This window comes from Scomber scombrus, chromosome 9, assembly GCF_963691925.1.
Source record: "Scomber scombrus chromosome 9, fScoSco1.1, whole genome shotgun sequence".
NCBI classification, from domain to species: Eukaryota; Metazoa; Chordata; class Actinopteri; order Scombriformes; family Scombridae; genus Scomber; species Scomber scombrus.
In genome coordinates this window covers 14,100,248-14,118,094 of record NC_084978.1, presented here as the reverse complement: position 1 = coordinate 14,118,094, position 17,847 = coordinate 14,100,248, and the positions used below count along the sequence as shown (strand labels likewise).

General features: G+C 39.9%; 2 protein-coding genes across 6 annotated transcripts in view; one reads left to right on the top strand and one right to left on the bottom strand.

Annotated features, from left to right (window-relative positions):
• The first annotated feature begins 253 nt into the window (after window positions 1–253).
• Window positions 254–10,645, top strand: tex11 (testis expressed 11). The gene is made up of 29 exons (XM_062425928.1): window positions 254–281; window positions 1,244–1,356; window positions 1,803–1,887; window positions 2,031–2,110; window positions 2,180–2,260; window positions 2,340–2,459; window positions 2,690–2,770; window positions 2,862–2,947; window positions 3,040–3,097; window positions 3,206–3,301; window positions 3,411–3,492; window positions 3,723–3,801; window positions 3,895–4,046; window positions 4,190–4,275; window positions 5,740–5,877; window positions 5,988–6,090; window positions 6,191–6,315; window positions 6,913–6,998; window positions 7,235–7,288; window positions 7,377–7,417; window positions 7,526–7,603; window positions 7,729–7,799; window positions 8,419–8,532; window positions 8,752–8,824; window positions 8,945–9,094; window positions 9,203–9,311; window positions 9,419–9,539; window positions 10,175–10,342; window positions 10,574–10,645. The coding sequence occupies exons 1-29, from the start codon at window positions 254–256 to the stop codon at window positions 10,643–10,645; spliced, it is 2,730 nt and encodes a 909-aa protein (XP_062281912.1).
• Window positions 10,646–11,010: 365 nt separating this feature from the next.
• dlg3 (discs, large homolog 3 (Drosophila)) overlaps window positions 11,011–17,847 on the bottom strand; it is a 79,539-nt gene continuing 72,702 nt past the window's right edge. For 4 of the 5 annotated variants that reach the window (XM_062425923.1, XM_062425924.1, XM_062425925.1 and 1 more), the window contains 7 exons: window positions 17,798–17,839; window positions 16,403–16,453; window positions 16,185–16,286; window positions 15,927–16,099; window positions 14,750–14,859; window positions 14,560–14,651; window positions 11,011–14,212 (listed from right to left, as the gene is read on the bottom strand). In XM_062425923.1, coding sequence (XP_062281907.1) covers window positions 14,106–14,212; window positions 14,560–14,651; window positions 14,750–14,859; window positions 15,927–16,099; window positions 16,185–16,286; window positions 16,403–16,453; window positions 17,798–17,839 — 677 coding nt within the window. In that variant the 3' untranslated portion in view covers window positions 11,011–14,105. The remainder of the gene's footprint in view (window positions 14,213–14,559; window positions 14,652–14,749; window positions 14,860–15,926; window positions 16,100–16,184; window positions 16,287–16,402; window positions 16,454–17,797; window positions 17,840–17,847) is intronic. The other variant, XM_062425926.1, reaches the window with a different exon arrangement.

Below are 17,847 nucleotides of genomic sequence, written 5' to 3'. Positions count from 1 at the left end.
TTTACTGTCTGCTAATGAAAGCTAATATATGAACCAACTTGGAATAAATCGGTCACATGATTGTATCTTTATGTAAGAAATATTGTAACAACTAAAATTCGACAATACTGATCAGTCTCGTAGTCAAGACAGGATTTATGGGGCATATAAAGTCTTGATTTAGTTAACTTTAAAGAGTTTCCTGTAAGGTCTCACCTGGACACACTTCGTCGGCATTTGTCACAGCTAGTGCCGCAGTGGTAACACCTGAAACATGGACCAATTTGTTTCGACTGTGAAATGTGAGTAATTCCCATTTACCACCGTTTCCAATACCAACCATTGTTTTAATGCCGTTTTTGCAACAGAGTTTGTACGAAGGGTTGCTAAATTACCCAACTTCCAATCTAGCTAGGTCACCATAGCTACCATTGAATCCCACTGCTAGTAGCTAAGGCTAATTAGCTAGCGTTAGCTTAGATTGTTCATGTAGGCTAACCTTTGCTTTGACTTTTTCAGATATATCCCTGTCATATTGTTTTAAAGCAGTAGGCAATTTCATGCATACAGCAATTAACAAGACCTTTTTTGACTCCATCTCAATGGTTAACTTACCGAATGAAGTCGCAATCAAATTGACAGAAAATTAGCTAATCAATGATATATCAATATAGTATATCAAATATTTACTGAGAAAAGCTGTTCACATCCTGAGAGGTTGTTGACTTCTTATTTCAGATGTCTAGCTTCTGATATATTTGTGATGTTAGACTTAATAATCAGATTTTACTTAAATATCAAGAAACAATCAAGAGTAAACATTAACAGGTTAATATGTAATTTTAAGATGTCTATTAGTCCTTTAGATGACTACAATCAAATATCAAAATGATTATATTCTAATTAAACAAAGACTTAAAATTACCTTCAAACATTCATTAGGACTGGTACTGGTTATTAAGAATGTGGAAAACATTTGGCTTGAAGAGTTGAGGGTTTTCCCCACTCACTTCACTAGTGTTAATCCTACAACAGGAAAGATAATACTTCTTGATAAGGCAGCATGGTTGGATGATATGTACTGTTGCTTAGTGTTTGTGTACAACCGGAAGGTCTTGGTGAGTAAATTTCCTTTTTCTCTCCTATGTGAAATTAGGGTTGCTGTCAGGGAAGTGATGTGTTTTGATATGTGTTGGACCATCTCAGACATCACTTGTTTGGATCACTTGTCAACATGTCTTGATTTTGTTTTGTTCACATGCAGGCCTCGCAGATAAATTGCTGCAGAAACAGCAGGCAGATTACAATGAGGTGATAGAGAAGATCTTCTCTGAAGTATCTGGTGTAGAGGATTACCCCAAAATACTGGATCCACAGGTATATACAAGTGTGAGAGTGAGTGACAGGTCTGACTATAGCCCACAGTATTGTTTATTGAAAACAACATTTAAACATTTATATATATTAGCAGAAATCTTCAATTTCACAGTTCTTTCTTTTGTAATGAAGTTCATATCTTATGTAATGCCACCAAGCCTTTTTTCTACTTGACAGAGTTTTTTTCTCACTTTCTTGGAAAAGGTTTAATGTAACTCATCATTCTGGTTTTACCATAATTTACATGAATGAAAGATTTACGTTGTATTCAAAACAGGAACATTTTAAAAATAAAAATACACATTTTTCTCCACTATTTCCATTTTCCTTGTCCTCAAAAGCAGTTTTACTGCTCTAAGATACTGTGACTTGTCACCTCTATGTGGCCTATAAGATGGAAAAATAGCATCTTGTATTAATATTTATTTTTCATACTCATATTACAGCTTGAGGAGTGTGCCATTCAGCTGTGGAACTGGGCAGTTACCAAGAATGTGGGCTCCACCATAAGTAAAACTCAGAAAGCCAAAGGTAGACTTACGCATTTTTTTTTATTGATGATCATGATACGTGGAAATACTCATCATCCAAAATATTGACATTGTGTAGCAATACAAGTCGGGATAGTCAGGATAGTGTCACGTCATATTCATATATGGTCATCATCTTCACAGTGCGCCATGTTGCATGCAGTCTTTTGTACTGCTGTGAGCCTGAGAATCCAACAGAGGGCATCATCCGCAAGCAGATCTTGGTAAGCTTTACTGTAGTGCTGAACATTTCTGGAGGACAAGTTCTATTTGTCAGTGTCTATTCTTTACAGATGGCCAGCAAAACAGGAAGAACCTGGCTAGACTGCAAAAACTTCCAGATGGCAGATCATTTCCTAAGGCTTGCTGTCAAGGTGAAGGAAAAAACACTCAAATTGAAAAAGTAAGTGTAAATATGATCTGTACAAATGTCTTTATTTACAAAATCTGTAGAGCCTGGAAACCCTCTATAGCCAGCTTACATCCAGAGGTGATGGCGCAGCTGACGTTGGCTCATCCAAAAGCGATGTGGAGAAGGATCTGCTTCGAATTCTCTCCTACCAGGCAGAATCGGTGAGTTGTTGCACATGTGATGTTCAACACCTTCAACGTGAATATTTGTTCTTGTGATATTTGGCAGCTGAGGAGGTGCTATTCTGACAGACTTGCAGTGTGAATTGTGAGACAGCTAAAATGCAAACTGAGAAACAATGAGAGAGGAAAATCTTATTCTGTTAATGAGGAATTTTATTTAATTTTTTTGCTGATATTTAATAGGAAGTTAAAGTATCTGCTTCTTTCAGGCCATAAGTCAAGGGAATAACCATGAGGCTGTGGTCTGTATGCAGCGCTGTAAAGACATGCTGCTGCGGCTACCAAAAGAAGTAACAAAATCTTATTTCACATTTTACAATGCTATTAGAAAAGGAGGGCATGTTTACAGTCTTTTCTTACAGTGTTTTACATATCATGCAGACTGCGTACCTCTCCCTTTTGTGCTACAACTTTGGAATAGACACTTACAACCTGAGAAAGTTTGAAGACAGTGCATTCTGGTTGAGGTAAATATCATGATGTTTAATTTCAACAGAAAAGTGCAGAGAAACAATTCTGTGGGAAAAAGTTATATTGTGATAATTTATTTGTATTTCAGCCAAAGCTATGACATTGGGAAGATGAATACAAAATATGCTCCTGGATCTGAAGTCCAGGTTAGAAAGTGTAGTACATAGTTTGGCAGAAGCAAGGTTGTATACTGTATGTGTACAAATTAAAAATAACTATATTTTTTCAATTGTCTTCAATATTCATCACTTTAGGCAAAGGCTTTGCGGCTCCTTGCCACTGTTTATTTTGAGTGGGACTGTCAGAGGTTTCATGAGAAGGCTCTTAATGCTGTCAGCTTAGCCAACAAGGTGGGATTTGAAAAATCATTTTCACTATGTAGTTTATACATGCGTTTTGACACATGCACAAAAAATACATCTCAGATGCTCTGTATCTTGTAACACTGCAATTTTACAGGAATGTGTGAGTGCCTCTGGGCGGTACTTAAAGATGAGAATACTCCTGAGATGCCGTGCCTCAGATGATCATATCAGAGCAGGTTAGTTATTACCAGACCTCCTTGAATAATTTATTCAGAACTTGATTAACTTAGGCAGCAGTGGGGCATCTTTGGCTTAGAGGTTATAGAAGTACTTGAAAATAGAGTGTTACTGGTTTGATTTAGAAGAGTGTGATTAGAAAAACTCCAAAAATGGCTACCAATGTGTGTGTAATAATTTCTCTAGTATTATGCACACTTAAAAGCAGATCATAAAAATATCTTTTCAGGACTTAATGAGATGCTGGAATCTGAGGTTTCTCTTGAGGTGTGTCTTAGCACAGTGAAACTGCTCATGTCTGAAGACAGGTAAACACTCTCAGCTGGCTCACATATAAACATAAAAAAATGCCCAGACATATACTGTTCAGCTTTGAATAATGTATGTTTCGTTTTGTTTAGAGAAGTGCTGGCATTTGAGTATTTAAAACGTGTGGGTCAGCACTTTGAGTCGTCCCCTGACCTCGGAACTGCTCTCGTTTTGCACATTGAGCTGCTGCTACAGAGAGGCAAAGAGCTGTTGGGCAAACAGAAAATAGAGGATATCATCACTGGTACTTTATGTAGCGACTCATGTCTGGAATATGTCTGATTTTAATAGAAATTTCATGATACATTTCAAAGTAACACAAGTATGATGTATTTTATAGATAGCTGTGTTTCAGTATAATCTTTTTATTTTTTTACACCCACTCAGGCCACTACACAGGTAAACAACTAAATCCACAGGCCCTCACGAGTCTACATGTCATGCTTTGGGATAAAGCATCCAAACACTTTGAGGTATGCCTAATACAGTACTCTGAAATGCACTAGATGTATTATATTGTACCTGTCAATCTATAAATTACAGGAACGTCTGTCTGTCTGTTAGTCTGTTATTCGCATATCTCTCGAACCGTTCATCCGATTGATTTCAATCTTGCCACGGGCACGGGTAAGTGAAGTGCCAAGTTTGACGTTGTTTGGATAAGAAATGTAAAAGATATAGACAAATATATCGGTAAAAGAAGCATACTGTTGCCGGTCTAGCCGCTGGCCACTCCCCCGCTCACACACTGAGCACAGCGGAGGACCAGAGTTACCGGGATTTGGACCAGAGTTACCGGGATTTCCACCAGGTCCGTCAGCGGCGCGAAACAGCTGCGCCACAGTTTTGCTTCGTCCTCTGCCCGATGTCAACTCACACCGGACAAGTCACGGCGAGCGGAGCTCTGGGAGAGAACTATGTCTTTTAAAATGAAGTTGCACTGTTAATACAGTAATTGCGGCAGCCCAATAAAATCCGAACTTGTGCCTTTAGGCTACCGTAATTACTGTAGTAGCAGCACAACTAAAATGCCCGATTTTGTTAACTTGCTCAAATTTAGTTGATTTAGTATTTTTATTTGATTTTTGTGCGTATACGATATGTCAGTAGGCTACGTAGCTAGATGGTGTCTTTATCTGTCTGTTTTATTCGTGTTTGTTGTTGAAATACAATCGGGAGGCTGCACGGGTTGTTTTATTTTGAAAGACTGAAGTTCCTGTTTGGTGCGATCTGCTCAGTTGAGCTTGACGCGATTTAGAAACGGCTCCGTCAAATATAGAAATGCTGCGGATTGATAGCGCTGTGGCACAGAGGGCCTCCTGAGACGTGCCACAGCGCTCCTGGTGGAAATTGGGCTTTAGAGAGGGTATAAGGCAGCGGAGCTTTGGCAGCTAAAATGTGAAATACACTTCAGACCCTCAACAAAATGGATGAAACTGAAAACACTTCGAATAGCCCAGGCTACTTTGTAGCAAAAACACACGCTAAAACAGATTTTGCACGGGCACTGCACTAGTTTGTATAATTATCAGTACAGTGGATCAGGTCAGTGGTAAGCACTGTCACCTCATTGCAAGAAGGCTTGTGTGGACATTGCCCTGATAGCCAAATGGTGATGATAGCCATAAGTGCAACACTCCTGGTTCGATTTCAGCCAAGGACCCTCAACCCATCTCTCTCCCTCCTTGTTTCCTGTGTGTCTCCTCACTGCCCACTCTTCAATAAAGGCAAAGATGCAACAAAAAAAGAAGTTTGTGGGTCCAGGTTGGTGCACCCTTCTCTGTGGAGACAATGGCCTCAGTTCTATAATTAATCTCTGATCACTGCACTGTGGCTAACTGCTGCTCAAAAATACTTTGGATAGGTTCAATGCAGATGATTTATTTCCATATGGGGATAAATAAGTATAATTTTATAATGTCTATCTTTCTTCCTAGGCCAAAAACTATTCTGAGGCTCTGCAGTGGTATAACTACTCCCTGAGTTTCTTTAAGGCAGGTCAGATGGACTCCAACTTGGCCAAACTGCAGAGGAACAGAGCTTCCTGTTTCCTGCAACTAAAGCAACTTGAAAAGGTAAGACAATTTGAGCCCTAATGCAATGGCTGACACATCTTGCCAATACATTTTTACTGTTTCTATATGTGATGCATGTTTATATCGGTGTAAACACTTGTGTTTATTAGGCAAAAGAAGCAATTAAAGAGGCAGAGAGATGTGATCCTGACAGCATTTTCACTCAGTTCAGTGTTTACAAGATTGCAGTGCAGGAGAACAATGTGGAGAAAGGTATCTACAAAACATAGGTTTTGTGCTGCATATACACAAAATTGAGTATCTTCTTCTCAGTATGGTGATGAGACTATAATATGTTATGTATTTGCACTAGCTGTAGAGGCAGTGAATGCTATGGGACTTATGTCCAGGAGTCCTATGGCCAGTGAGGACAAACTGCTGGTATCTGAGAATGCTGCTTCCAATCTCCTTAGTCTGGCGGCTCAGATTGCTTTGGAGGTAAGACTCATCAGTCTCATGAATGTGACTGTACACCAGTCTTACAAATATTTGAAAATATGATAATATAGCTCCCAGCTGTGTGGGTGGGGAACCTGTGAGGAACCTGTCCTTGTCAGTGCACACTCATACTGCTTGGTTAAGGTTTGCAGGGGTCAGGATCTTGAGGGAGTAGCATAGATGTTTGGGCGTGTTGCACCTTTCTAGGAAAAGCTCTTCACTGTTGGGTAAAAATAATTAGCTGGGTTCAGAGATAGCCATTACTGTCTACCACCTCCAAGCTTACTGCACATAAACATATGAAAAAGTACAGAGGTGGTGTGCACCTTTTTAAAAGTAACATGAAACAGATCACATTGTCTTATAAATTGATATAATATCACTTAATTGTGATATTTACAAATTATACAAAATGTTAGTGGATGTACCCTCAGAAACACTTCATAGTCATTTGTAAGTATAAGGTCTAGACAGAGATTCTTATTCATAGCCCGTGTGTGAATCCCATTTTTACTACTTTTGTCCATGTGTGTATGTATCTACTGTATGATGGCAATGATATTAATGCTAATAAGGATGTTTCTTCCCCTGTGGTAGAATGAACAGCAGGACACGGCCATGAAGGCACTGGAGAGTTTGTGTGAGAACTCCAAAGATGAAGCTCAGGTTCTGACTGCTCTCAGGTCTGTGAGAACTGGAATACACAATCCAAATGAATAGTTTAATATACAAATAAACAAAATACCAGCAGAATAATCACATCTGTTATATTAAAATATAATTTTTGGTTTTTCATACACCTCATGATCCACTGACCTATATTCTCTGGCTTCTCCACTGAAAGTGTGTCTCTGTATAATACAGTTAGTAGGTGAAAGAAAGGAGGTCAACACCAGTCTCTCCATTCATCTTTTTATAGGTGTTTGGTTCGACTTGTGCTATCCACAATAGAAAGATCCAGTGATGAGATGAGGTGAGGGGGAAGTACCTAATAAGGAGTGTTTTTTTAAATTTTTTTTTTATATTGCTTGTGCTGCTTTTTAATATATCACTCCTTGTAGGAATGTGAATCTGGATGTCCTGCTTCCATATATTAAAATGGGTGAGTACATATGCAGCAGGGGTTAAAAGCATTTGTGGGAGAAAGGTCTGAACTGCAATATCTGCTGTGCGTCATAACCAACAAATGTTTTGTTTGCCATCACTGCAGCTCTGCGGAAAGTTTCACACCAATCTTGCATGACTGTTGAGAAATGCACAGAGGAAGCTAACTGGTTTAGGAAGATTGGTACTAAGATTCTTTCTCTCCTTGTCACTTCAATCTGACATAGTATGCTATCACTTAACATCTTGCAGTGCCTTCATTTGTGTGTGTGTGTGTGTTTTGTGGACTTGTGTTTGTCTTTGTTACAGCTTGGAACTCGGCTCTGCAGTGCGAGAGCAGTCCTGACAGAATGAGGGATTTCTTTGTGCTCTCTTACCAGGCAAGTGCACTTATTAGCTTTGTCAAGTTATTTAATCAATGCCTACAGTATAGTATGTGGGTGTAGATCAATAAAACCTGAACAGGGATTTAACACAATAAAAAAAGATAAACATCAGTATAGGATAAAGAATCACAGTGATACACAGTGCTCCCATCCTGAAAGTTACCACCATCATCTGACTTATTGACCATAACTTCGCCAGAATGTCTGTGATTGCACCTAGTATGCATAGTAACAACAATTTTTAAGCTTTATTTTTCCAGGAGATGTTGAATGAGTGTACATGTTTGATTTTATTACATGCAACTGCCCTGTTGAAGGTTCTGCTGTTGAATGTTGAGTAGGTATTTCAGAGAAACAGATGAACTTCAAAAGTAGTTGTTGAATGAAGAAAATGTTTTGAATTCTTTCCCTACCAATTTTCCAGTTGTCTTGTGCTTCAAAATCACATAACCTCATGTCATAAGTCACAAGATCGCTCTTGTTCTGGACTAACCAGCTCTTCTTACCTCTGGGTTAACACTATCAAAATGGAAATAAATAAGAATACTATATACTACTACTATGACAGGTTACTTCCTATTTAATACATGTGTGCATCTCTGTGAACACGTAGCTCTCCCAGCTGTGCCCTCCTGATCGCGCACTGCTCATGGGCCAGAAGACATGTCTGCTAATGGCTGCTGCCGCCTCTTTGGAGCTCTGCAGGAAGTCTCCTTACTCTGCCCAGGTGTGCCACCCACTCTCTCTGCCTATCTCCCACATTTAGCCCACTCTTCATCCACATGGATAGAAATTTACCTAGACCAGTGGAGAGGGGACATGACTGTCCACATCACTGGTGCTGACGTAGATGCCTTATTTTAATCCCTCTGCCTTGTGAGGGACTGAACACTAGATGGAGATGATGAGTTCAAAATGATTGCTTTGCGTTTCCATTTTTGTACAGACTGAGGAGCTTACTCAGGCTCTGGAGCATATTCAGATCTGTTGGGAGGTGTGGAAAACTCTGAAAGCATCAGGTACCGTATTTTTACTCAAATGAGTATTAATAAATTACAGTCATTTTTATTCATTTGCACACCCTAGCCTGATAAAACAACAATTACAGATTTTGCTTTTTATAAAACATGAATTCATAGGAAGCTCCCCAGCGGACCCAACAGACACTCTTCTGCTGTTGTATGAGTTTGAGGCTCGTGCTAAACTAAATGACCCCAAGGTTGAGACAGTACTGGAGTCTGTCCTGGAGCTTGAAAATGTTGAAACCAAAGTGGTAGAGACCATTGCAGGTAAGACAAAAAAACATTGCTGTATTGTTGATCGTATATTAGCTGACATGCTTAAAGAAAAACACACCAGTGTGACCAGTATGCTGGCATCTTTTCTTCTATATGTAGCTTTAGCCATGGAGCCTCCAGCCCACTTTCCTCTGCTGTGTAAGAAGGCCTTGAGAGTTGCTGTCTCTCTGCACAAGAAACAACCACAGACTGACCTGGCGCACTGCAGGCATGCCCATCACTACTCTGCATTAAAATACCCCAGACATTTCATTAACGATCCATTCCCATAAGATGAAAGGGTTTCTGATGTTTCTTTCCTGTCCCCATCCTCAGCAAGTGTGTTCACAGCCTGATCAAACTGTCCCTCCCAAGCGGTGTGTCAGAGGTGGAGGCCCATGTACTAGAGGAGGTGTGGGGCTACTACGAGGAGGCCCTGTCCATCATTGCAGCCGCAGTGAGTCAGCACCAATCACACACATCCATCGCTTGGCTCCCACCCCGTTCCCTCCAACAGAACGGCTCCCTGCCATATAAGTAACCCCCTCTCTTCCACTCCATGCCTGCCTGCTGTTCTAGAAGCCTCTTTTTATCAATGGGCTTTCAGCCGCACTTCAATTAGCAGATGCTTCCATTCACCACCCCCTTCCTGCCAATTTGAATGTTAATGTGCTGTACAAATCATCACACTGCCGGTGAGCTACAGCTCTGAAAGAGGCATCAAATTATTGAGACATTACCCTGCTTTAGAGGCAGCGCATATTTCCCCTTTCATATTGAGTGATTACTCGAAAGCTGTGGAATTCTTTGGATCAAAGTGAAAGCCCAAGATTAAAGTGGACTGAAAAACGAATTAAACTTTTAAAATGATAGACCTTGGAGTTTGTTTATGGTCTGGTTTAAACATTACAAGCAAGCATTAGTAAAGGTTAACATACAGTAGGACAGGATTGGATTAAAGTTGTTGTTGACTTGTTGTTACAGCCGTAACCCACTAAAACCAGATTTTCTTTTGTACATTTGACTTAAACGAGTCACCCAGGTGGCCACCATTAAATGGCCTTTTGACTGACTTTCTTCTCTTCTCTGTAGCTGGATGACTTCCCAGAGATGGAGATCCTGTGGTTGTTGACTCGAGCTTGGAACACAGGAATATTGCTGTACAGCCTGGCTCAGTACCCCGAGGCTGAGAAGTGGTGTGGGCTAGCAATGAGCTTCGTCCGCCACCTGGGATCTCTGCAGGAGAGCTACGAGATGCAGGTAGAGGACACAGGCACTGGGCAGAGAGAGGGGAGGAATTAAACAGACGGGGTTGGTTGCAGCAATGGAGCGTGACAGAGTCTCTGTCGTCCTGCTAGTTAGGCAAATGTGACGAAGGCTTTAAGCCAAGCATATACCCAGGTCTTATTCTGACATACAGTATATAGGCATCATTGCAAACCTTTGAGAGTGGAGACGTTTTAAAGTTTAATACTTGATTGTTACCCACAGATGTCCAGTCTCTACAGTGAAATCTTGGACAGGCTGGACAAAGCCAAGAGGAACCTCATAATGGAAGAATAACCAATCTGGGACAGGTCAGCTGTTGTCAGACTAGTGTTGAAAGACATTATATTGACTCAGGTCCTTCACTTTGTTGCAGTTACTGTAGTTGTGGTTAAATGTTCATCCAGCGTTTGATAAATTGTTGCATTAAAATCTGGTGTTTGGTGTCCCAGCAGCCTAGTGGTTGAAACATACATCGCATACGTTCCCAGTTCAATTCAAGTCAAGGACTTCTGTTGCATGTCACTCCACTCCCACAATTGTCAAATAAATAAATGCTTAATCTTCTGTATAATTGTTTATGTTCTGATTATTTCTGAAGCCACTGAGTTATTTCAGTTGCAGTCAGTGGAATAACAAGCACATCAAAATCATAACTGAGTCACATATTTTATTCTCAAACAAATAAACTCTTGTCAAGTCCCAAAATAAAAACCCAAACAAAAGTAGCAGGACTGTGTTCCCTCATGACTAGGACAGGGAAGACCATGAGGCCAAGTGTCCTGATAGGCTGTACCACCTGCAGTGACAGGAAGGAAACTACTGTACAATCAAAGGGTTCATGTTTGCAAGCACTTACTGCACAGATGTGCTATAACATAAACATCATCACCCAAAAGTACAAACAAGAACCCTGACCCCCCCACCCAAAAAATAAAAGTATATATGTCATCATTTCTCTCATCAGAACAAAGACCCTCATCAATTATACACACACAGAGGCATTCAGGTTCCATCTTGTTATATATCACAACCTCAATGGAAAGAGTAAAATGAAATCAAGTTCTTTGGGCTTTGACATGGCTGACTGAGGTATGAATACCACACACATCATTAACAGTCAGCTGTATTTCAACTAACACCAGAGAGGACCAATTCTAAGCTTCTAAATGGTGTATTGATCAATGCTCCTGGTTTCTGTGATATTGTCTAGGTTTCTGCCTGCATCTCTTTTGAATTATTTTACAATATATTTTTTAAATCTATACACCCAGACACGTTCCACAAGAAATCACATGTAGACAGGCCCTATTTTAGGGAATCGAATTCCCAACTGACTAGTTAGTGTTCCAATAGGCATTTGAAGAGAAATACCAACAATACAGCACATTTGTATGGAAATTATATCTCAAGAGTAGCTCAAACTTTACTTACCTGACATTTGTGGTCTATAAAACATGTTTGTCCCAGTTTGATTCACACATGCATGAAGCACAGGTGAGGGGGATCTGCTGGGGGCTTATTTACATTGTACAGCTACCACACCCTTTGAAACAGTCTGCAAGCAGTTTATAAATGGCTCTGTTCCCTTCGGTTATTCCCTGAACTCTGGTTTTGACACAGGTAATGACAGCTGGTTTAGCAGTGGTGCCTGGCAGGTGGGCACACCTGTTCAGAAAATGCCTGCAGGTACAGGTGCTCTGTGGGTGGGAGAGAGCAGGGGACCCAGAGGTCTAGGTTACCACTTCATGTTGGGTCTGGCTCTCTGAGGAGGAGAAAAGAAAAATCCCTTTGCACTCTTCAAAAAAGTTGAGGAAGAAAAGCGAGAACGTTCACAGGATCAGGGGCGACAGTATTCCTTCTTCAGATGTGCCCTCTCGCATGCACACATTAACATACAGCGCCAAGATCTGCATGGGAGGGTGGAGCAGGTCATTTCAATCCCGGTGATGCCATAAAGCCAACTCAAAGGTTACCACACCGATGGCCTTGAACAAGCTCCCCGCCTCACAAAAAAGAGAAGACACATAATACAACCTGATTATACTACTCAGTTGAAAATGCCTTTAAAAGCGACAGTACCATGAGTACTTTTCACATTTGACTGCTGTGAACTATGTCATCGCCCAAACACAGCCTTTCAGTCGCAGGGGAAATGGTATCTGTACGTTTAGATTCCTGAGCTGGTCTAGCTCACCCCAGACGCACTTAGGAGCTCAACACAGTGGTTCAGCATCTGCCAACAACAGATTCATTAAGAATTCATACGTTTGTAGATACACAAAGCATATAGCTTTAATCAAACCCAACTTTAGTGTTGTTTTTTTGGTAGGGGCACAATCCAAAACAGGTTATATTGACTCTTTAATTGTTAGGACATCCAATACAATTATTGTCTTGTTCTACCCGTTTTAAGGCCACCATCATGGCGGCAGATAGGACAGTACCATGTGACCATTCAATCAGAAGAGAATCCTCTTGGAAGGCAGAGAGTGTAATAGGGTGGTCTGCTGCTCAACATGAGTTAGGAGGCTTTGGCTGTCCAAATTGTAATCCAATGGCCAAATCGGTCTTTAATTACACAGGAAAAAGACTGAAATACAGGGGAGAAAAGGCGCCCACAGAGGTGAGACTTTGTTTTATCTATTGCACTCAAGTTAGGCCTCCTGGCAGTTGGAGGACACAAAAAGTAAGGAAAGATGAGAAGGTTTGCTCTCGTTTCCTTGTCAATTGTGTGCAGCCTCCCTCACAGACAACAGGTAGTCACAAAACAGAATTTGTATTTGATGTAAGGCAGTTTGGTGTTTTGCAGAGAGCCCAGTTACACTTCTCTACCCCCATCCTTTACACAGAGCAGCTAAAAACCACAAGCAAAAAATCCCACAAAGAAAAGAAAAAAAAACAAACAAAAAAACTAAACAAAGGAAAAACAAAATCTAACAGCCCTCCAAATTGACAATTCTAGTGAAGTGTAAAATGTGTAGTTTTTAATATGTAGTAAAATCTCAGTAGGATTTTATCATTTATCTTGTGATTTCATAATATAAATGTAGAGATTCACAACGCATTTCTTCCTCTTGATCTGCCTCCCATGATGTCTTTATCGGCTGCAGCACAGACAACTGGCAGACGACCAAACAGCAAGCTGGTTTGTGATAAATAGATCACCAGTTTGTAGACTCCTCCAATAATTTCCTCAGTCATTATAAACAAGAGATGACTCCTTGAACAGTACCATCAGCAGGGCTAGATTTTATCCAGTCATTTTAGAAAAAAACCCCAAAAAACCCTTAATTGGTCTTCACTTTTCATCTTGCGTGTCTTTTTAAATGTGATTTGATGAACATTTACAAAGTGTTCCAACTTGGTATGATTTGTCTCTGTTCCCCTGCAACTTCTTTTGAATCCCAACTCCTCTGTCCAGATTTCTGTAAAACATTCTGATCTTCAGTCAGTCCCAGTCTACAAAAAGGATTTTATTCCTTTTCCCTTTTGTTTTCATTTGACAAATTCCTTTAGAATGGCATTTCCAGTCTTGAATGGATTTGTTGAGAAACTCATGCAGGGGTGTGCACAGTCACAGTAATGGTGATAAGACTTCTTTTTCATTTAGAGAGTAACATAATGATGACACTAAAACTTGATATGAAACATATCTGCAAAAAGGAAGTGAGGAGGGGGGCTATTTGGGCTTGGGTGGGGTCTCTGGGAGGCAGGAGGGGAGCTCTGCACCAACGCAGAGGGGACGGCAGGGAGCTCAGAGCTTCTCAGAGGAGGGGATCCAGATGTAGGGACCAGACTGCTCCTCAATGATTAGCTTGATTTTGTTGTAGATCTCCTCTAGTGAGTCACCCTGTACAATAGCTGGAGACACAAACACAAACCTAATCAATCAACTAATCCATAGAGTCATCATTTCAATTGTTTAATCAAGCCAAAATGATATTTGCTGGATCTAGCTTCTCAAATGTGAGAATTTGTTTAATTTCCGTATTTTATCTTCATTTTGATTTTCCAAATATCTTTAAGTTGTTTTTACATTTGAAGACAACAGCTTGGGTTGTCAGGATTTCTCCTTTGATATATCAAACAACTAATAAAAACATAGTTGACAGATTAAATGAATGAATACTGTTGTATGTTTGTTTCAGTCCTACTTGGAATTACAAAAATCTGTCAGTGACCCAGTGCAAAAAGTAAGCAGAACCCACCTGTGAAAAACTCTCCAAAATCTTGCTCCAGCTTAACTGCCTTGTCAAAGACTTTATTGGCCTGCTCGTACGTCTGCCTCTTATTCATTTCCCTAAAAAAAAAAAAGGGGGGAAAAAGGAAGTTATGGTTAGTATCACGGACAAGTTGACATGCACCGATATCTTGAATATGTACAAAGCTCCAACTTACATTAGGGCTTCAATGGATTTTGGTTTAATAAAGATGGCAATCGGATAAAGTTGTGCTTGCTGCAGTCGTTTTATGGCATTCCCAGACACATCAAGGATGCAGTGTTTCCCCTGGGGGGGAAAAAAATAATACAAGTTTTAGATTTTCGTCACAAACCGTTATTATGAACTTTGGGAAGGTTTAACCCTATGAGCCCTTGGCTGATTTCAGGGTAATTTTAACACCTTTACTTTTAAACTTGGTCATTATAAGGGTTACCCATACATCCTGTATCTTTTTTGTTTAAGAACAGGATATTCAGATCTTTCATAATTTGATGGAAAACGTGCACATTTTTTATACTAGTCTTATGAAACAAAAACGTATCCCATCTTAAAAAACTGGCAGAGATATATTTTCGTAACTGTGTAGGGAAGATTGGGAATCTGGCAATATCAGAACAATCATGGTGGGATACTCTCGGATTTAGCAGTTTCAAACGTGCTAAGTGCCTAACAGAAATGTGTTTGTGCAAGAGCCTGCTTGTGCACATGTGAACTGTTCAGGTCTTTTCACCACAACTTTTGAATAATTGCAATGAAAAACAAATACATTCACATATAAATGTTTCATACAAAGTAGGATGTAATGTTAGACCTATACTGGAGACAATGCAGAAATGTGCTGTTGCTTCAAAACCAGATCAGCAACGCTTTGTCACACAGAGAGACAAATAGCTTCAGCGGAAAGGGCGTTCTGCTGTTTTGATCATTGGTATGTTGTGAACTGATGGGGACTGATGTGACTTATTTAACCGAGAAGCAGAAGTGAGAAAATGGGCTAAAAAATTAGTAAAGATGTTACTTTGCAGAAGTTTGATCTTTCTTGTGATATGTGCTCCTTATCTATGCAATGATGAGTTAAATTCAAATTTATTATTCACGCCAACACTTCATTGCATAGCCAAGCAACTAGCATTGTTTCACTTTATATATGCTCCACTTTGCTGTGATTAATACTTGGTGAGGAATTCAACTGAGATGTAGGGGTGTGAATTTGGACGAGTATTACGTCTGTTGGGCTCCAAGGGTTAAGCGGATCATCATTTACAATTGTCTGCTGTCCTGTTACACCCCAACTACACCAAACCCAGTCTAGTAACTCAACCCCACAGAGAAATAGAATTCTTGTTGCATACCCTCTCAGCCACAGTTCTCACAGACAAGATGCTCGTCCCGTAGAGGTTCTCATTGAACTGGCCTGCCTCAATGAATTTATTATCTTGAATGTCTTTCTCCATTTGCTCCCGCGAGCCCACAAAGTGGTAGTCCTGGCCGTCCATCTCATTCTCTCTCCTTGGACGAGTCGTATCTGAGGAGAGGAATGGAAAAAGTTTATTTTGGTCACTGTTGCTATTTTTAGTGTACTGTCTGGATTTGTTGTGCTGTCAACTCACGGGGTACACAGGAGCCAAACTTGTGGGGGAACTCAGAGATGAGGTCATCATTTACTCTGTCCTTCATTGGGCCCAATATGATGACAGGTCTTGTGTAGTGGACTGAATGTGAGACAAAGACAGCAGGTGAGGTTGGTTGTAAAAGCACACAGTCCATAGTTAGATTTATGCCGAGGTTCTAGGTGGTTTTTCAAACTGTAAGGAAATTATTTACTCACTTTCTTGTCGAATGACTGGCTCATAGGAGAGAATTGTGTCCTCCTGGCCCTCTGTGATAACAAAAAAAATCATCAGAAATGTTATGTCTCGTTTAAATAAGAAATATAAGACACCAAATAAGAGATAAACACCAAGAATAAGAAAGGTACAAGAAGCAACTTTCACTTCAAGTAAAATTAGTATCCACTCAGGGTGGGCAACAATATGGCCGAGGTATTTTTATGATAATATTTTTGGTGGGAAAAAAACAATGTGATTACAATACATTTGTAATGGTGGATTCACAGGTCGTTTAGGATGAGCAGAAAAAGGCTCAGCTGTGGGTCTGTGACCTGATTTAAAATAACTGATCAGAATCACTGATGTAGAAGGACTCTGCTGCACTGACGGTGGACAACTGAGTCCAGATGATCAATACTGAACTTAAGACTAACTTCAACTCAGGGCAAATGTGGATCCATCGATCGATTATCAAACTAGCTTCAGCCTGGTGTCTGGCAACAGTGTTAGCTCTCCTCTATGTAGTAACTCCTTCATTAGCCTCTATTACTATTTATATTGTGACGTGCTGCTCTGAAGAAGGACCACACAGAGAACATACAAAGCCATGATGGAATAATCATTGTCACCTTGACTCATGTTGTGGTTTGTGAAGTCACTAGATAGCAGAGTATGTTTGCTCTTTATATCTGAACGTCCATCTTATCTAACCACAGCAACACATCACAATACTTAAAATATCTTAATATGAAGGATGTGATATGTCAAACTAACTTCGACCATGTTATTCATCTATGTGGATAGTTTAAAACTAACTTCGACCATGTTATTCATCTATGTGGATAGTTTAAAACTAACTTCGACCATGTTGTTCATCTATGTGGATAGTTTAAAACTAACTTCTACCATGTTATTCATCTATGTGGATAGTTTAAAACTAACTTCGACCATGTTATTCATCTATGTGGATAGTTTAAAACTAACTTCGACCATGTTATTCATCTATGTGGATAGTTTAAAACTAACTTCGACCATGTTATTCATCTATGTGGATAGTTTAAAACTAACTTCGACCATGTTATTCATCTATGTGGATAGTTTAAAACTAACTTCTACCATGTTATTCATCTATGTGGATAGTTTAAACTAACTTCGACCATGTTATTCATCTATGTGGATAGTTTAAAACTAACTTCTACCATGTTATTCATCTATGTGGATAGTTTAAACTAACTTCGACCATGTTATTCATCTATGTGGATAGTTTAAAACTAACTTCTACCATGTTATTCATCTATGTGGATAGTTTAAAACTAACTTCTACCATGTTATTCATCTATGTGGATAGTTTAAAAAAAAACCCAGAAAAACCATGAAAGATGAATGTGACTCACTCGAACTGCTTTCACTGTCACTTGTGTTGGATGTCAGGCATTCTGTAAAG

Bases quoted from the DNA above. Each gene is read 5' to 3' on its own strand.
- tex11 (XM_062425928.1), top strand. From the start codon at position 254: ATGGACCAATTTGTTTCGACTGTGAAAT. The intron at 8,825-8,944 runs GTACCGTATTTT...ATGAATTCATAG, and splicing joins GAAAACTCTGAAAGCATCAG to GAAGCTCCCCAGCGGACCCA. The intron at 9,540-10,174 runs GTGAGTCAGCAC...TCTTCTCTGTAG, and splicing joins TGTCCATCATTGCAGCCGCA to CTGGATGACTTCCCAGAGAT.